Source organism: Vanacampus margaritifer, chromosome 9 (assembly GCF_051991255.1).
Source record: "Vanacampus margaritifer isolate UIUO_Vmar chromosome 9, RoL_Vmar_1.0, whole genome shotgun sequence".
Classification (NCBI taxonomy): Eukaryota; Metazoa; Chordata; class Actinopteri; order Syngnathiformes; family Syngnathidae; genus Vanacampus; species Vanacampus margaritifer.
The window spans coordinates 26,051,146-26,072,277 of NC_135440.1; the positions used below are offsets into that span (position 1 = coordinate 26,051,146).

The window sequence follows — 21,132 nt, forward strand, 5'->3', positions numbered from 1 at the left end:
GCAGCTGGCCAGTCAATCAAGTGGCAACAATGTCATCCTTTAGGGGGTTACTCAAAAGTTCACTCACAAGAGAAAAGTTGTGATGTTACAACAATAAAATCTTGTGCAAATTGATTAAAATGAAATTTTTCTCCTTTTTTTGTGAAATTTCCTCGTAAAATGGTCACTTTACTCTCGCTTCGTTCTTGTGAAGCTACAACTACAAAAAAATTGTCTATTTTCTGACGTTATTTTTGTAAAATTATGAAATGTTCAAGTTGAATTACATCCTTGTTTTTGTTCAACTTTTTTCGTCAAATTACCGCTTTAATCTCGCAACGTTATGAATCGTTTTTCTAAAACTACAACGTTCCAACAGTTTTTTTTAAAAAAAACTTTATTTGAGGTAAAATTGTGACATTCTCCTGTTGAATTTTATCTTTGTTTTCGTAAAGCATTTTTTCTTGAAATTTTCACTTTAATATCACAATGTTACAAATCATTTTTTTTTGTAAAGACACGATTCTACAACTTATTTATCAGTCCCATTTTTAAAGTAACTCTATTTTTTGTAAAGTTATGAAAATGCCCTAATTTTACTTTTGTAAAAAACTAAACAAAACGGAAAGTTACCATTTTAATCTTGCAACGTTACGACGCCATTGTAAAGCTACCACTTTTTTTTTTTTTACAACCGTTTTCTTATCATTAAGGAACTTAAATGATGAAAGAATTATGCTTTTACCTTAATATTGTGACTTTATCTTCAGCAAAATTATTACTTTTTCTTGTAAATATCTGATTTTTTTTCATGCAATAATCTGACTGGATTTTCACAAAATTTCCTCCGACAATCATGACTTTCTCGTAATGCGGATACTGCTACGGCACAGTGGTTTGGAATCACTGCTCTGCCTATGGAATGTTGAGAGGAGAATTTTGCTGGCGGTGCTGAAAGAACAGCTACCGAGCAGACAAGGATGAGGGAGGGGGTGGTGGGTGGTGGGGGGAGGTTTAAGAGTCAGCAGGGACGTGGAAAAATTTACAGCATTGAACTACGTGCACTTGGACAATCATTATGCACAGGAGACACTGATGTTTTAAAATTAAATTTTCTGATCATATTTGTGGATATTTGAATTGAATATTAATTATATGTAATATTTGATGTTGTAATTTTCTGTAATCATACTTTTCAATTGTTTTCAATATATTATAGTGTTTCTTTCATAATGTTTTTTATTCTTCTTTTTTATTTATGTTTTATATATTTAATAATATTTGTATAGTTTCATCTATTTTTTTTTTTTACAGGAGAGCTCAGTATTGTTCATTCGATTTGACATCATCATTGCTCTCCTTTTTTTTTTTTTTTTTTTTTAAACCAACAAATCAATTAAAAAAAATTAATAAATGTTTTTTTTTTTTGTTTGTTTTTTTTTTTTTTAAATACATATACATATACATATATATATATATATATATATATATATATATATATATATATATATGTATAGTTTCATCTAATACTTTTTAAGATTTGTGAATTTTTATGTCAAATATTTGTGCATTTTTTTTAGATTCTTTGGAATGTTTTGCCCACTATTATCATGATATGAAATATTGATTGTGTTTCACTTTGATCATTTTCATCCAGCTCTCATTCTGAAAGCCATTCGACTGTTCCTGGTGCAATGTAATGTTGTAGATGCAGATTTAACGATGACCCGGCAGAAAAAGTACCTTTCCTGCTAATTCAAGCTTTCCTCTTTCTAGTGCCCTTGTTTTCATAATGTGTGTGCGCATGCGACATGCACCAGTTCGAGTGTGAATTCCATCGGCCTGATGGTACTTGGATGACTTGGAGCACAGTCATAGTTATATCCAGCTTCCTTATCTTTGGTCCACGCTAACACCCACAGAAATGTTCCATCACCGCCCACCTGACTCACTCCTTCGTCATTTCTCCATCCCTCCTTTTTCTTCTTTTCACCGATCCTTCTTAACCTCGTCACCCATCCCCCGTGATCCCGAGGATGGGTTTTGCCCCCCCCCTTCCCCCCCCTACACTCTTTCGTTTCCCCGCCTTCCTCGCTTCTCCCGCTGCCAACCCTGTTGCGAGTGAAGCACAGATTATGTCAGACGTTTCTAAAAGCGGATTAGCAAGGATCACCTTCACACACGCAAGCGGGCGCAGATGACTCCCATACGAACGCCCCTTTCTAATCAAAAGTATGCCCGCCCGTGCAAGTGTGGACAAGCTCCTTTTTTGGCATGTCACTGCTGGTTTGTTTGGAAATGGATGGTAGACAAGTTGTACTCTATGCGCTTGGTCTGCATTTTGCATGTGAGCCAATGAAAAAAAAATGGAGTCTGCCTTTGCAAAGTTTAGTGGAATATATTTTAAATGGACTTTTTCCACTATTAATGTGACCTACGACCTGAACTAGGCCCTGACCACTACGGATTTCCGTAGTCTGATGTAGATTCCGATAACTTTGACTGCCAGACGTTTTCAGAAAAGGGATGCCGTGGGTGCCAGCCGATTTAAGCATTTTTGACTGATCTTTCAAGGTCCACAGAAAATTATGTGTTTGGACTATGGAAACACACATACTACCAAATGAAAGATTGGACTCTCGTCTTTCATCAGAAACAAAAAGTTTGTTAGTTTCACCTCTGTTTTGGAAAAAAACGTCTTTTAACGTCTTTGGCACTCCTCCATAGGATTTTACTAAACGTTATTTAACGTTTTTGGCAGTCAAAGAGTTAAATGGCAGAAAAAAAATGCTCATCACCGATTAAGTTGATGATTAATTATGTTTTTAAAATATATATATCAAAACAATTTCTTTTTGGGTCCCATATGTCTTACAACAACAAAGCAGAACATTTTATTCTTTTACAATACGTTGTCCTTTAGCTTTAAGATTGTGCTGCACTTTTTCAAGGAATTTTCCCATTCAAGACAATGTCAGGTTCAGTCAACCTAGAAATGTTCTTCTCTATGTAGTAGAAAAACAGTTAGGATTTCTGCAATATTAACTCATTCACTGCCATTGACGACTTTAGACGTCAAAAATTTATTTGAACTATTTCTGTAGAAAGAAAAAAAAAGTTGTTATTGTACATTTAGAACAGATATAAAATGTGTGAGTTAATCGTGAGTTAACTATTAAAGTAATGTGATTAATTAAAATTGAAAAAATTTAATCGCCTGATGACCTAATTTATAATAATCTTTTTTTTCTTTTTCTTTTTTAAATAATATTTTTTTCAAAAAAAGAAAAGGTTATTAAAATTAGGGTGTCAGGTGATTAATTTTTTAAAATTGTAATTAATTGCATGACTTCAATAGTTAACTCATGATTAATCACAAATGTTATATCTGGTCAAAATGAACAATATTTTTTTCTTACTCTTGTTAACAAAAGTGGAAAAAAATGTTAAACTAATAGAAATAGTTCAACCGAATTTTTGACGTCTATAGCCGTCAATGGCAGTAAATGAGTTAAAAGAGTGGGGAAAATCTTGGTATGAAAAAAACGTATTTTTTCATAATATGTATGAGGATTCATTCTAAGGAAAGAAAAAAACTAAATTAGTCTTGAATAAATCAAAAGCCCGACGGTCCGGATGAAAGAGCAGCCATATTTTGTCCATCCCTGCTGCGCAGTGTACACGACAGTATCTACGATTCTAAATACAGCACAGAACTCGCTGTGAGTCTGCGGCGCATGACACTGAGACCTTGTGACATTCGGCATCCATCCGTAGCCCTGACTCACGCCTCACGTCACATACGTTTCCAAAAATTCTCCATGGCCTTCATTTTGTCTCAGCATGTGCGTGCGTGGCGCACTTGTGTGTCAATGTGTGACAACCAGTGGCGAATCTAAACAGATTTTTCAGGTGTCTTTTCTTTACTCAAGTATTGATTTGATTTATTCTGACTACTTTTTACTTGTAATAGTTGCTAATTTTCTCCTTTGGAATAATTGGCTTGTTATTTGATTGACTGCGACGTGTGTCTGCAAAGGTGGGGGGAAAAATTCACAGTCAGCTCATTGTTTGATGTCTCGCATCACTCATGGTTCTAAGACCTTTGAAAAAGAATCATTTGGGGAAGATGATATAACACAGTTGTTTGCTTTTGTGAAGTATGAAAGGCTGTTGTGTGGTCAGAGGGCGACGTGTGCCAACTTTGATGTGAAGGACTGGGGTTGGCGCAGGATTGAATTGACGGCGTGCTAAATGAGCATTTTTGCGGTTTGAGTTAGAGAATGAACAGGATTTTTGGGGTGATCTCGTGTTGATGTTGCTTTGCAACGTATGAAACCCGCTGGACCGATGCGGTGTTTACTAACTCAAGCAAGATGGGGATTTTGACTTTGTTTTTTTGTGCTTATTTCCTGAAAACGACTGCTTTTAGAGATGCCAAGATTTCAAAGCACAGCGTCCTCATACAAGTATGTTTTTAAAAAAAATCTTATCATGAGCTAATTTAGAATGTTTTTTTGTGTCTGTGTTTTGACAGAATACATTTTGATCACAACATGCGACGTAATGTAACGCCATTGTTTTGTTTACACTTTGTAGTAGGTTTGTGAAAGGGTAAATACTTTGCGCGCACAGAATATTTGTGTTCTTTGTGCCAGCATGGTATGATTATACACTGTTTACCACTATTGAGGGGGGATAGTAACGAGTCTGAGTAGCAAAAATCCACACAAAAAAATAAACAGTACAAATTTAGTTTCCTATTCAGGTTTTTTCCTGGCTCAAATTGAGGCATGGGTGGTACTCTACTGACTATGGTGGGTGACTACCAATACCAGATATCAGTATCGGTGCCAATACCAGTCTTATTTTACGGTATCGGTACTCACGGCGGTGACCAATTATCGCGGCCGTTTTATGATCAGGGACGAGAAATTCGAAATGATAAGAATACTAAGTTGACATTAACTTCGTGGAATTTAAAGGAAAAATAATATATTGGGATATGAAAAAATCTTTCTTTAAAATCATCTGTCATTTATGGGTGGGGGATTTTATTTACTAGTGGTATCGGTATTTGGTATCTGTAGCGGCGTTGACTACTCAAGAGTTGGAATTGGTATATGTGAGGTTTTCAGCAAAGAGGTTTAAAAAAAAATCCACAAATAGGTGAATTTACAAATAACAAATTGCATAGAAAAAATTAATTTTGTACCGGACTCCTTTTAGGCTACACTTTATTTTTAGTAAAGTACAAGGAGTTTAATCAGTACTTCTATTTGACCAGTCTTTTTTACTCAAGTATTTGTACTTAAAATACCAGAATTCAAAGTACTTTTGCCACCTTTGAATTGATCAGTGTTGTTCTCGCTACTGAAAAAAATAGTAACTAGTTACTTAATTTTAAAAGTAAATCAATTACTCTGATGATTACTTAAGCAAAAAAAGTAATACTATACTATTAAAAGTAACTCTAGTTACTTAAAAAAAAGAACATACACTGTTCCTTTATGCTCAACTAAAGTAAAGTAATGAGCGTATTTCCACGTCGAAAACACGCCTTGCGCGCGCCTCGACTGCCGAATCCGACGCCCGCCCACATTGCGGATTCTTCGTTAGCACAGAAACGTCAAACCATTGTAAACAGGAAGTAGTACAGTACACAGCTGCCATCCATTCATTAGTTGTTTCTGAACCGCTTATCCTCACGAGTGTCGCACAATTAAATGATTCAATTTAATAATTTATCAAGATAGTATATTTAAAAAAGTAATGGGTTAAGTAGTAACTAGTTACTGCCCAACACTGGAATTGATGAGCATCCTACCACCACCACAACAAAATGGGAAACAGCACCACCCTGTTCCCTCATTCCTCAATTTCTGACTCAGCAAAATAAGCCCTCAGACAAGGTCATCTGACTTCTGTTGCCGTGGCGACCAAAAATTGTGGGGTGCATTTTGTTTCCCTTCCACCCTTCCTCCTCCAGAACGCATGTGAGGAAACCGATGCAGCGAGATGGGACAAAAGCAGCCATGAAAAGGATAGGCAGCCATTTTGCAAGCAGATTGCAAATGAGTATTAGCGACGAGCCCCCTTTAAGCACGTCAAACCGCAGCGGCGTGTACGCGCGTCGCTCAGGGGCCTCGTGTGAGAACACATTCTGCTTTTTCCTTGCAAATTAGCAGCGCATGGATGAAGCCTAGCTGTACTGCTGCGGCGTCTCCTCGCTTGGGAAAGAAACGCAGCGGGGAAGAAACGTGACTCATGGCTGCTGCATAAGGGTCGCTCTCCTTCTGCTGATTCTGTGGTGTGGTTACATAAAAATGAAGTTTGTATCCAATCGGGCACGGTTGGCCTGGAGCGTAGCCTGCTCTTTATTTCTTTTAGTGCTTCTCTTTGCATGTGACAACTTGCGGAATGCAAAGTAAAAAGGTACGCCCAAAATAGCTACCTTTGCTGATGAGCTTTTACTACAGCATTGGTTTAGCATTAATTCCAGTGTGGGAACAAAGACATTTGTGCAGTGTTACCCGACAGTGGCTATAAAAAGTCTACACACCCCTGTTTAAATGTCAGGTTACTATGATAACAAAATGGTTTATACCATAAATGTGACTAATAACCTGTAAAACTCAATTACAAAATGTATATTTTCTTTAGTGTAGGTATAAATAAACATGTTAAATGCGGACCAACTCACAACTACAATTTAAAGTGCCTCCAATCCTTGGGATATTTTGTTGACAGCATGGCACTGACCTACTATTCAAAAACATTGGCGCCATTTTAAATTGTGAATTAAATGTCCTCTATAAGGTGGTATGAGGCATATTAAAGCTATGTATAGCCTAACAATCACACACTTGCCGTCATAATAATCACTAGCTCATGTCGGTGATCTTGGGAGTCCCAAGCAGGCAGAAGTGCCGAATGCCTTTGAACATTTTTACATCCACCGTATAAAAGTCCCAAAAGGAAATAATGCAGAGCAAGCTATGGGACACGGCTTACCCCGTTAGCTTAGCCAGCTAAGCTCGCTTGCGTCACAGATAGCAAGGAAAGTAATATGTAACATCAGCATTTTGGCGATAAGTCTACATACAGTATATGCAAATGTCGCTAGCCCCGTTAGCTGAGATGGCTAAATTTACAAGCACTGTGGATTATAACCAGATGCTTACTGTGACTAATATATTGTTTTTTTTTAAACTTTTACTTAGCCTTTTTGTTTTCTTTATCTTAGGCCGTTTAACCGATTTAATCGTTGGTCAGTTTGGCAACCGGGGGTTGTTATTACTTTGGCTAATGCTAAACACAAGGCTCAAAACTTGTGACTGCCATCTGGTCACCTTAGATTAAAAGTAATTATACTAGTCCATCCATTTTCTATACCATTTATGCTCATTAGGGTCTGACTTTGGGTGAGAGGCGGGGTACGCCCTCAACTCGTCTGTTTTGGGAATGTGGGAGGAAACTGGACTACCTGGAGAAAAAACACACAAATTCAGGGGGAGAACAACGGATTCAAACCCCCAACCTAAAAGCTTTGAGGCGGATATGCTCATCCACCGTAGAGATTACTTATAGAATAAAATAACATGTTGTAAAAATAAATATATTAGTTCCAATTTGAACACCTCAAGTCGCCGCGGCCGTAAAACCTGAAGTGCAGTATATGACTGTTAAACACATTTTTTCCCATTGCTGCATCATATTTTACTTAAAAGTGGAATGTAGAAAAACGTTCCCCCGCCCCTGCACTACAGCAATGAATAATTTATACGTAAATGCTGACTCTGCATCGTGACCATTGCTCCCTTGCTGCTGCTGCTGCAACTGCTGCTAAGTGCATTGATGCAACCGTGCACACACACGCACGTGCTGATAACGTTGGTGTCTGGACATTACAAAAAGAACACAATGGCTGCTTGTCATGCCACACGAGAACAAACACAACAGCATGGCAAGACAACTCCAATCCAACCTTTCCTTGTGTTTCTACACTAAAACCTTGCCGTAGCTACAGCTAGCTAGCAGCTCGGCTAGCCGCTGAATTCTGCAGTAAAGCGGGAGGGGCTAAGATCGTCTCCAATTAGCCGGCGGGAACACAAGGTTGACGCCCATTGGTCGTCAGCGAAGAGACGGTCGGTTTTACAATTGGACAGCGGATCGAGCGATGGAAGTAGAGGCGTTGTGCATTGGCGACGGTGCTGATGGTGGGCGGGGCGTATTCAAATCAGCAACCCGACTTTTTAGCCATTCGCTCCGGGCGGCGCTTCTTTCACAGGCGGAGTGGTGCGGCGCGAGGAGAAATCGTACTGCGGCAAGCTGTTACCGCTGTTACCGGGCCGCGGAGGGATACGAGCGCCGGCAGGGAGGGGGTGTAGTGCGGCTGACGAATTAGTTACGCCGGTCTTTTCGGACTAGAGATACGTCCACACGTGATGCTCCGCTTGAGATCGCGACGTTTCTTTTAAAACAAGGCACCCAAACCGCGACTAGGGTGGTCGTTGACGTTTTCGCCGAGCTTTAATTTGCAAGAGCCGCTTGAGGAACGGCAACTTCTCGGTGACGCACCCACCTTTAAGACTCCATTTGCATTACCCCTTGTCTTGCCTTAAGACTGGTCGTACCACCATTTTATTTTTCTTCCCCCCTTTTTCCCCTCCCCGTCCACCACAAGTCGTTTTAAGGGCGCTTCAGCTGAGAGGGGACACCTCTCAACCTGCGAGGAGGACAAGAAGAGTGACTGCGCCAACATGGGGGTAAGCCCATCATTCGTCACTCCATTTTGCATTTTCCCACCTCAACCTTGTACTGACACACACCCGAAGCGGCTTGAGAACGAGCGGTAGTTCGCCACCACCACCACCACCACCTCCGTTGCGGCGAAAATAGAACCCGGAGGTGGCGGTGCTTAGGAGGGGAGAGAGGGAAGGGTGATGGTGGTGGTGGTGGTGGTGGCGGTGGGGGCCTCGACATGAAACGTGATGTCATTTCACTTCTTCCCTGAGTGGAAATCCCGCGCATGGTTGAGTGACATTGACTGTCATGCGGAACTGCCTCCAGCCACACTGCGACAAAACCAATTGTAGCCTCCATGATGCTTTCACTCTCAAACATCTTTTCTATTTCATGTCGAGTATTGTCCTTTTTTGTATGGATTACTGGCGTATTATTAGCTTCCACTGACTCATACACACACACACACACACATGGGCGGTCACCTTTTTAATAATGGAAAGTGTTGCTCAAAGTCCCCAAAGAAGACTGGGGCCCAGTGTCCTCTGTGTGTCTCATCATAGGCCTCACTTTTGCCTGTAACCTTGCCAGCCATTTTAGGTAGGCCTTAATTGGTTTATTGTGGGGGAGGTGTATTTCAGCCATGTTTTCACCCAAATTGTGTGTGGTTCGAGGGTTACTAGAGGACATGCATGGCTTTATCGCCATGACCTCCATGTCGCCCCCACCATTTTTCTCCATGCCCCCCACCTCGCCTCACTCTATCGGAGCCCTCCATCGTGCCCCCCTTATGCCCCATGCAGTCTCATCCCCCGGCGCACTCGGTGACCCATGCGTCATAATGCGGTTACCGAGAATAAGCGCACCAGCTTATTTCCCCTTTAATTTGTGACATAACAGAGATGCGCTAATCGCTAGAAGTGACTACATTTACCCCCCCCCCCCCCTTCTCCCCCAATACACACACACACATAGTAGGATAAAAAAAAAAAAAGATGTGTGCTGTTTGGTTTGTGTGCGTAATTTGCTGAGAAAAGCAAATGGAGGCAAAAAAAAAAAAAGATCCCCGGCATATAAATGCAGATGCAAGCTATTGCGCAATATGTGTGTGTGCGTGTGTACCACTGCATCAATTGGGATGCAGTGCAGTGGCGTGACGCTGCAAGCCCGAAGGGGACCGGCGTCATTGCAGTGACAGCAGGCAGCCGACGGGGTCCCCCCCTTGCATGTTGCGGTGTCCCTGCAGAGGGAGGTGGCGGGCCGCTGCGTCAAAAAGGGGGCTGCGACAATTTAAAACCATCGCCTCAGTGGGGGGAAATATGCTCAGGCAGAGGTTGGGAAGAAATATCGGACATTGTGGTGGGTAGTATGAATTTCCTGTCATTGGGTGGTACGGTTTTGTGTCAGAGGTGAACCACGGTGAATGTGGTGCGCCAGCTGTCCTTTTCCCAAGGCCGCGGGGGGGGGGGGGAACATCGCATGCAACGTGCGTGGCGTGCTGCATCAAAGTGGGGGCGGGGCCTATACTGTGGAAATTCCCAGCGCAGAGCCACGATAGGCCGGCGCTTGAGATGTGCGACGAAGCGTTTGCTTGTTAAGCACGTGTTTTAAAAAAAAAAAAAAGTGTTTTTTTTTTTTTTTTGCCGATGCATGCCGGGATCACTTTTCACCTTCACATCCCATCCCTCGCATGGATGCTGGAAGGTGGGCAGCGGACTGGATGATGAGAAAGGAAGGACACAAGTGCAGGTGTAGCGAGATGGATTTATACGAGAGAGGAGGGGGAGAGGGAGGGGCTGCCTGACTGTATATCCTGTTACAGGATAATGACCCTCGGGCTCACATTACTGTGGCTCTTGTTTCCTGGCCGCAGTGCATTGTGGGGGCCGGGTAATCAGGGAGGACAGATGGAATGGGGAAGGGGGTCAGGTGGACGATCTCCTTAGGGTGTGGCCTTTGGTTAAGTTGGAAATGGGGATTAAAGTGATAAAGGTGGAAGAGTGTGAGTGGTGCTATTGCAGTCTTTGTCAGAAGGTCATAATGGCTGCTGGAGAGTGTTGAGCCCCCCCCCCCCCCCCCCCCCCTACTAATGAAGAGGGCAGGCGTGTGTTGGTGGAAGTGGGCGCTCGTTTAAGAGACGGATGCGTGCGGCCTCTGCAGAGGCCCAGCCCTTGCTTTGGTGCAGAGTACTGCACGTCCTTCCCTCACTGCACCTGCCGCACTGGACCAAACGTATCGCCAAGTGATCCTCACTCCTCAGTTAAAACTGAAGGGAAGAGTTTATAGAATCCAAAAGAAATGTGTCCGAGTGAAAATGAGACCACATACAGTAACTAGCGAGCTCAGGTATAAATGAGTAGCCTACATCAAAGCAGATTTGTTAGATAACCTTGAGTTTCTTTTCAGAATCCATATTTTCTGAGGCACACTGTACTACACGATAGTTGTCCGTGTGACCATGTGGCAAAAATGAGTACACACGTAAGCTACATTTTACACCAGTAAATTGTCACACACAAAAATGAGTGAGGGAGTTCATGCAGAGCGCTGCACTGGGGTTGAGGGTTTATGAAGGAGTTGACGTGTAGCCAAATTTGTGTATCACACTAACCTACGCTAACACAGTAGTTTAATGTCATAACGTAGTTACCGTAAGTATTTATATATATAAATACTTCTAGGGCATGAATGTGAAATATTTTCTAGTATCTTCTACTACTAAATTCAGTCATCCCTCAAACGTGAACCTTTGGTTGCAAAGCTGAGTCCATTAGTACCTCAATTGCGTTTACAAGTTACTTAATTTTTTTTGTTTTTCAAGTTGCGAACTGTTACACGGCCAAAAATTTTAAATGTGATGGCAATGAACTCAGCTCTCTTAACGAGCAGTAGAAAATATGGCTTGAAGCAGATTATGCCACTCCCAGTTGACGTTTACTTCCAAATAAACCAAAAAATTACACATTGCGTATTTAAAACAAGCCACTTACCTTTGCCTTCGGGATGCCCAGCTAACACCCAAAGCAAAAGCGCTATAGACGAGCTAACAAATAGCATTGATGTTGCTCTTGTAACTCTTTAAGCGTCGGGTATTTGAACACAACTGTGCTGCAATGTAATATATTTGTACTTAGTGGTATATATTCTTACCTCTGCGAAAAATTATTAGCATTACTGCAGCTTAATGAGCCACTTTGTTGTGAAACTCTTTGTTTGTGTTTTTATCTTAGCCTCCTAGTGGCCAAGTTGCACTCATCAGAAGGAGAACAATGTTGGGCTGGAATAAATTAATGACATTTTCATTAATTTCAGTGAGGAAAGATGATTTGAGAAACAAGTTTTTTTTAGTTCCGGGCATGGTCATGGAATGAAATAAATCTGTAAATCAAAGCACCACTGTACACACGAAAGTTGTAATTTATAGTATAAAATTGAACCTTTGGTTAGTTTTTGCTGAACACTGTCAGAAACATGTTATTCAAATTCAGTTTTCAAAAACTGTGGTAAACATTTCATTGCTACGTGATGTCATTGACTGCAGTATCAACTTTGCACTCGTAGAGGTTGGTATTAGTGTGAAAAGGTCATGGACATTTACGAAGACTGGAAAGGTGTGGATGGTTTACATGGTGCCAGAAAAACATCTGGACAACAAGTTTGTGTCAACATATTCTTGTGGTCGACTTTTAGTTTTTTTCCCCCCAGCCCTAAATCTGACCTATTATCAACTCAACATCTTTTGTTTGCCATTTCAAACCATTGGATTGGTTGTAGTGTCACTTGGGAGTAGAAACAATACATGAAATCAGTCTTATTACTGTACCACAATGACCAGAAAAGATGGCAGACAGCTGCCTGGGTTAAAATAAAACTACTGTTAATCCACACCGGTTTAAATTACAAACCTTTGTCAAAGTAATTTGATAATCTAATAATATGTCCATCTAGGAAGTCTTCAGGGTTTGGATCCAGGCCGGAGTCCACCTATTGAGGAACTCTGCAACAGAACGGTCACACAGATAAGACTACATCCTGGTGCTCGTGCCCTTGTGACGTGGCGGTCAGTTAAAGTCAAGCCCCCGTCGACTCCCATCGAGCCGCTTGAGGGTCTCTGATCAATAAGTCGCCGCACCGAGGTCATTGTCCTCTACTGAAGGATGGTCAGCAAAAAGAAAGGCTGGAGTTAGCATGGGTGATAAGACTGCTCCGTGATAGCCGATGTAATGTAATTCAAACGTAAAGGTCAGCGCTGCCTTGTTTCTCTTTGCAAAGCTTAACTTCATTGTGAGGCATGGACTCGGTGGCTTCCTTGAGAGCGTGTCAACAGGCTTCCGTTGCCTGACAACAAGGACGTGACCGAATCAAGGTGTTGTCCTAGGGATGTTTGCATGCTAAATGTTTGCATGTGTTTGAACACAAGGTGTGACACCAAGCCACCCTGAGTAACTAAGGCTTAAGACTATGGAAAGCCGTTTTGAGTGTTTATACAATATCCTTGAGATCCAGTTTAAGGCCCAAGTACTAGTATGCCGTTTGTACTCACTCCTAGTACTACAGTATGACATTTCATCACACTAGTAGGACAAGTTTGACATACTCGCAGGACGAATTTCATGATATTTCGCCATCAAAAATGCAATGATACCACATTTTTTTCTGTCCGCATAGAGCCAGTTTGGCAGATAGTGAACTGTTGCCCTAATAACAGGCAAAACATGCTTGCTTCAAACTATTTTTCACTCCCAGATGAATTACTGTAAAACCCACACGTAAACACCAAGAATTTCAAACAAGATTCTGAAGCTAAGTGCTAACATACAAAGATAAGCCACATACAGGCTAATGGAACTTAGCATCTATGCTACGGTTAATTCAAACAGAAATCGAGCAGCCCCAACTATGAGTTTAGAACAACAGATGTTCGTTAGTTTATACATACAATTAAAGACATAGAACTAATTAAGAAAAAAAACGGCCGATGTTTCTCTTTTGTAAAGTTAAACAAATACTAAAACCCAAAGTATTGTACAACACTCAAATGTTCTGCCCGTAAATCATATTGTTGTAAGGGTTAAGGGACCAAAAAATTGGCTGTTTTATTCATTCATTCGATATTTTTTAATTAATTATCAGATTTTTATTCTGCCAAATAATGCAATCTGCATCGGCCTTAAAAAATCCATGAGAAGGGCCCGAATTTTTATTTTATCTAGAAGGAATATAAAATAATATTTTTAGTTCATATCCTTCACTGTCTGATATTTTGTAGGAACAATGCAAAGATTTCAAGTTCCATGTTTTGTTATCAGTGTATTTCCTGATAGGTTTTTAGCAGCCTTTCAGTGGATCAGTTGCATATCTGCACATTTGTGGGTGTCACCAAGGTCCTCAGGTGGGCTCATCGTGGCAATATGCCACGTTCCATCCACAACTCCAACAAGCTCAACATTACAATGCTAATCTTCCCACACTCACACACGCAAAGGTACGACCTCAGCACCTTTTCAGTGTGTGGGTGGACAGTGGAGTGGAGTGGAGTGTGGACGTGGAGACAGACGGACAGCTGGTCAGGATGGGCGACTATGACTGATTCAAAAGCTTTCTTGGGTTTTTCTCTTTTTTTTGTGCCAGGAGCACATCGCACATGATCTTTTTCACCTGGGTCCTCATTTGCTCTAATTTAGTCACTCCAAAATCAAATGCACCAAAAGGGGATACAATTTGAAGTTCTAAAAAACTTTTATGCGGGACATTAAAAAATCTCAAAAGGCTTCAGCTAAGTGAGCATCATTTGACTGCATTTTGTTTTCTCTTGGACTTTTAGTTGTGATGCTCAAGGCTATCCGAATTGTAAAGTGAGAAAGGGTAATGATGATAACCATTGCACAGGAACTAGAATGTAGGAAAGGGTCTTGCTGCTTAATACAATTTGTGGAACCAATCATAGCTACTAATTTTCGAAATGAAAACAGCTTGGAAGTCAAGTCAACCAGTGATCCAAACCCTAATTACGGGGTTTGTTAGTGATTATACAACCCTATTGAAATGTGTGTTTGTTTAGTGGCGTAAAAGACTTAACTCGGTGTGCTAATCCAGCATGTTGCTAATCCCAACCGCTAACCCCACACCCCTTCTAGTCCCTCCACTACATCCCAAAGGCAACGCTGTCCTGCTGCAAGGAACAGCAGATGGCCCGATAACCTTACAAGGTCACACGTCTCTGCATGCACGCAATGCCAGCGACACAATCACACTAACTCTTAACAGGATCACCAGATGGATAAATTCTCCAACTCATCTCTTGGCCTGTCTACATTTGTACTAAAAGGCTAGACTCTTATTTTGTATTATGTAAAAAGTACAGTACAGTGCACCATCTCCGTTGTATTTGTAAAATTTAAGTGGAAATTGGAAAAAATTGGCACAATTAACTCTTTGACTGCCAGACGTTTTCAGAAAAGGGATGCCGTGGGTGCCAGCCGATTTAAGCATTTTTGACTGATCTTTCAAGGTCCACAGAAAATTATGTGTTTGGACTATGGAAACACACATACTACCAAATGAAAGATTGGACTCTCATCTTTCATCAGAAAAAAAAGTTTGTTTCTACCTTATTCCGTTTTTCAGTAATCAACAATAGAAAATGGTTAGTTTCACCTCTGTTTTGAAAAAAACGTATTTTAACGTCTTTGGCACTCCTCCATGGGATTTTACTAAACGTTATTTAACGTTTTTGGCAGTCAAAGAGTTAAGGTATGTAGTTGTAGTTGATTTGACTCAAGGGGAAGTGAAACAAACTCCGCATAACCACACGCACGAAGAAGCGAGGTGGCCTTCTGTTTACAACTACTTCCTCAGTCGTACATAATAAGCAGCATTCTACGCTCTGTAAACTTCCTGTTTCAGGTGTGCTTTCCTGCCAAGTTAAAAGCCTAGCCCATGTCACAAGCTTGTCACGCCACATTTCTACCCATCAGATTTAAAAGTGATGTCTTATCTTGGTCTCTCTCTTGAAGTCTGTCCTTCTCCCTCTCTCTGCCGCATTGCGTGGCGCCGCCACATACGCACCATCGCTGGCCCAATGACTCACATCCGCTCATACTCACACATGTCGCATTCAAGCAAGGAATGCAGTCTCCACTTGCACATGCATCAATTACTACTTGTCCCTCATCCCATCAGGGCACCCGTGTAGCCACAGCATCGGTCGCCATGGTGACGTTCACAAAATGTCAGCCTGTGTAAACTGAACAAAAGCACTGACTTCTTGGCTTACTGGCATTTCAAGACAGTTTCTCAAGTCTGCAAGTGACACGGTCAAGGGTAATTATCTTAAGGTACCGGGGGGGGGGGGGGGGTTAGCGTAGCATCATGGAGCCACTGCTCAATGATGTCAGAGCATTCGTCTGTTTTCTCTGTAGGAGCGGCTGTAATTCCAGACACTGGTCTCTGTTTCCTCTTTCCAACTACAAAGGCTTATTACATTACGCAGAGGCGTGCACAGCAGCTGGACACACACGCATACACGCTTCGATGAAAAGTACAGTGGTTCTTTGACTTACGAGTGCCCCAACTTGCAAGTTTCTCGAGTTACAGCAGACACCACACAATCGCCTGCCTTTAAAGTGCGCCCTTTAATCCCTTTTTGTCTGTAAATTAGCACAGACACAGATTGGCAAAATCAGCTTTGACTTGCAATCTCTTCAGCGTTCACGACAATAACTTCCTGCTACCAAAAATGCTGCCAAACAAATGTGGCGTAAACAAAAGTCAGATAACAACAATGCAAACAAATCAGTGGCTTTATCACTTCAATTTTTCATGTCTCATAAAACAACAGGAGTGGACTAGATCTTATCTAGACACAATTTTAAATAAATAATCAAATATACATTGGCCTATACATAACAAAATAAAGTCTACAAACAGTCCGAAATTAAGCATTTCCCCCCCAAATGGCAGCCTTTGTCATCTGAAAATTGCCCTATCCACTATATTGTGATGTTTATATGAATTTGATTGTTGAGCCGTGGGATTGACCTATAAAATCCTTGTCCGCAGCAATTGCTTTCAACACATCAAGGAGGGAGAAGTGAGTTTCTAATGTTAGTGTCACCCCCCCTCGTCGTCTCTGATACGGTTCTGACGCTACCAGATAGTAGCTGGGTCTTTATCTCTTTTACCGCAACATGTGGAACAAAATTGGCTTTGACAGGCCTTGTGAAAGGGGCCACGAGCTGAGCCGTAACAGAGGTGTGTCAACGCCTGTGTGTTAAGGGGATTCTCATGTGCCATTTTAGCAGCTGACATTTACTCCTCCCAGTGTTAGGAGGGGGAGTGCTCGCGAGTGTTATTCTGGCCGGACATTGAGCAACATGGCCAAATGCGACTAAACTGTCGCACATCAATTGGGGTTCTGAACTAGTTTTTGTGAGTGGGTGACCATCGCCCACTAGTTGTTTTGAATCCCAGGTGATGAAAATCTTCATTTTTCTCCCATGTTGCTCATTCACAAGTTTAATGCTGAGAATTTACTCAACCAATTTTAACCGTGCGAATCAAGCAATATGATTAATGAAGGTGGGTCCGCACATTAACCGGCCAGTCTCGTCTTGAACCAAAATAGAAGGAGTGAGCTGGCATAGCTATGGTTATAAACACGTTGTAAAACACGTTTTCACTTGTCATGGTTTCACTCGTTTAGCTGTGCTAATCTGCCAGGGAGAGCATGTTGTTAGGATTAGGATTTGGTTTTTGGTTAGGGCCCGAGATTAGAGTTACAGTTTTCTGTTAACTAGTTGGTCAGTTATTTTACCGTCAGAGCTAACGCGTTATATTGCAATATCACATATTTGTCCCGCCAATAATATTTGTCATGCGTAGTTTATTTGTAGTAGCAGTTTCCCGGAAACATCACCTGTACACACACGTGCAGTGTTGTGGTGACAGCGTTTGTCAGCTAGCCGGGTGTGAGACTGGTATGCTTCGTCCTGCAGCCTTCAATGCTTGGGTCACGAGCGCGCACGCGCACGCGCACACACACAGGATGACACATCCCAAAAAAAAAAAAAAAACACTCGTTCTCATGCTTGCACTTCTGAACCCACATAGATATAGTGTTATCTGACAGCCACACACACACAGACGCACACACACCTTAAGTGAGGTTGTGCAATTATTTGGAGTGGGGTCAGTGCAGGTCAGAGGCTGACACAAAGCTGGTGGGCAAAGATGGTGGTCAATATCTAATTAGAAGCTGTGTTAACAATCTACCCACCCCCAATGCCACCTGCTTTGTTTCACTCTTTGTCTGGCCCGGCTTCTCACCTCCCACTAATGTCTCCTGTTGCATGTGTGTGCTCTTGTCTGTCATCAGCCTGCCTCACATTCCACTCACTTCTACAATAGCTGCTATGCAACACTTATGACTGCAGATGCAATGCAAGTACAGTAATCATATTAGGCCACTGCAGCAAAACCTCCCAACACAATCAGTGGCAAGTAAAATCTTCGTCAAATGTACAGGTAATAGTTTAAGAATTTAACTATACAGTAATAAAAGTCTACCTTACAAGCACATTTTGGGTGTTTTGCGACAGCACCTCAATAGCTTAGCTAGTATTGATTAGCCAGCCTACATCACCTAATATGGCCCACGATAGCAAATAGAGTGTGTCATCTACCATCATTCTTGCTAAAATCTGTACCTAAATTTCAAGTTTTCATATTGTAAAAAATATTGGTGGCATATTGTAAGCATTTTCTTGTTACCAAATCCTTTTCTACAGTAACTTGAATGATAGTTGAACAACTATTATCTTCTAGCCATCTTATAGACTATTCAAGTTTGAGTAAGCCGTAGCAATGTAATTTAGTCATAAACTAAGGACTCCGTTATCATTTCCCCCCCACTTTGCCATGTTGTGTCATCATGAGGAAAGGAAAAAGAAAAAACACTTCCATCAACCAACTTCAATCGACCAACTACAATCGCACGAGTACTTTTCCATTGCATCTTTCTGCTACCTCAAGACCTGTCTGGTCTTGCTTCAGCCAGAGGTTTGTTCACCTGCACTGCAGTACAGTAACAACTCTCTGGTGTGTGTATACGTCAAACCGCTCCCTCTTCACTGACACGCTCCAACAAAGGGTTAGTTTGTTTGGGATCGAGCGAGAGTTGTCGCCAGGCTTTTTTTACTACAAATGCCGACTAAACCAGAAAGTCGGGTCTTTTATCTATACCGTTGGCTCGATTTTACTCAAGCGTTCTCACACAGTTCAGCCCGGAGGTGAAGCAAAGCAATATAATTTGTCATGTGTTTAACTCAACAGGTGTGTGTGTTTTGGCGCGGTTTTGATTGGGAGCCTCAACAATGTCGCCACGGCGTGCCTTTGAAATGTCAAGGCAGGAATCCTCTATTACAAAGAAAGAGTTACTTAATAGACGCACAGCTGCTCATTTGTGGTTAGCTCCACTATATCATAGTTCACACTACAGCAAGTTTTAGCTGTGCCTTTTAGCAGGGCTTCCAAATTGCTAAGAACTTTTATCTGTTCCATAACACTGGTACAGTTTTGGTTTGGTCCATTTGCAGAACTGAAGATAATCAGATTAGGAAGGAAGTGTACCTGTATCTGGCTTTCCCCCCCCCCATAACTTAGATGTCTTGATAAAAAGTCTCCACATTTTTTAGTCACAATGCACAATGTATTCTTTTTTTTTTTTTTAATTACATGGGGGCGGGGGTGATGCAATTCTGTGTCTCATGCAATTGCTGAGCTTTGCTTATCATGATGACCGGGGCGGAGCTACAGCACATGACGAAGCGATGGCTATATTGCCAACGTAGTGACTGTTACTATTTTGTAGTAAGCCAGCCACAAAACGTAAAAATTGCGATATTCCAAGACACAAACCTTTGTCACCTTTGAAATGACAGAACCTCGACAACTTCCACAGCTCGTGCCGCCAATCCAGAAGCAGCAAAAATAAAATTAAAAGTAAATGTAAATAGTTATGGCAAAATTGAAAAAAAAGTTTTTTTTTCGTAAGCCCCCTCCATCTGCATGCCATGCATGACAGTCTTCTGACCTGAATAAGCAAAACTGTGGCTACTGCTAATGCTAGTTCTGTTCAACTATGTGAAACGGATGAAAAGAAAAGCAGAAACATAGTTAGTTGGTAAGACAAATAACCTTTCAAGTTGTGGACCCTCCAAGATTGTTTAGGTCAGCTACATACAAAGATGGAAATTAAAGTTGGAAAGATGAAATGTTTTCTTCAAAAATGTAAAATATGTGTAATAATGTTAATTAGGGATGGGCGTCTACCGATACCCAAGGCGGATCCCTGTCGCTCGTTATCGCACAAGTAATCAGTACTATCGTGTATGTAATCTGTCTGATCTCATCGGTCACCAAATGGCAGCTCCCGTGTCAACAAGGCACCTCCCTTCTTCGATGCGGGACCTTCGCATTCACGCAAACCCCTCAGTCACACCGACAATAGCAAGTACGCATCGTACCTGATGATAAAGTGCAGCAGTGTGAAAACTCACCGCTTCTTATTAATAGGAAAGTGCACTTGTGATGTCTTTGCAGTGTTTCGCACAGATTTGAAATCAACTTGGGTCCTCATGGGTCTATCCAACCTCATGATCCATAAGTGAGTGACGGCGAAGTAATGTTACATGCGGTATATCTTTTTTTTCACGTTTTTTTTTTTCGGGGGGGGGGGTATATTTTTATTAAAGTTTCTTGAAATTTACTTGGGTGGTGGCCAGTTTACTTTGGGTAGCCCGCCCAAGTATTAACATGGTGTGCGAAATACTGCTTTGTCAGGTGATTTAACGTTTTAGTGCCTGAAACACGAAACTTAATTTATGCTGATTTAAAGATCCTCGTGTGCCTGTTCCTGTGTGTGGAGCCTGGACGGTTTGATCAAGAAGGATCAAACACAAAACACCTCCGGCCAACACTTTAAAGTAACAGGGTGTCATCTGTGATGATGATTCAGTCTTTCTCAATTTCTAATAGACCTTTATTGTATTTTATACCTAAATGTAAGTACTGTACATGAATACCCGGTCTGACAAAAGTGGTATTGATGGGTCCATTTTAAAAGCATGACATTGCGGGGGGAGAAGAACTAGAAGTAGACTGTTATCAGGTGACCACATTGTAGTAGCAAACTCTTACTCAATTGTTGTTGATATGAACCCGGTTTCAAAAGTTCCTTCTCAGGCCGCTTCACAACTTGTGGTGTATTAAATACTAGGGATGGGCATTCAAGTAATGGCAATTTGAAATGAACTCAATGTAGATTCATTAGTGATATTGAGTCAAATTATGCTGCCATATAAGCTCAACTTTTAGATGTTATGTTGTCCTTCTTCAGACAACACACTG

At 41.5% G+C, this 21,132-nt stretch overlaps 1 protein-coding gene across 6 annotated transcripts in view; it reads left to right on the forward strand.

Moving 5' to 3' along the window:
* atp1a3b (ATPase Na+/K+ transporting subunit alpha 3b) overlaps nucleotides 1–21,132 on the forward strand; it is a 40,808-nt gene that overhangs the window by 9,588 nt on the left and 10,088 nt on the right. For 2 of the 6 annotated variants that reach the window (XM_077575768.1, XM_077575772.1), the window contains exon 2: nucleotides 8,666–8,747. The exons of 1 other annotated variant lie outside the window; for it this stretch is intronic. In XM_077575768.1, the coding sequence (XP_077431894.1) occupies nucleotides 8,666–8,747 (82 nt within the window). Of the gene's footprint in view, nucleotides 1–4,214; nucleotides 4,449–8,196; nucleotides 8,748–21,132 lie in introns of those variants that run through there. 3 more of the 6 variants (XM_077575767.1, XM_077575769.1, XM_077575773.1) reach the window with 3 other exon arrangements.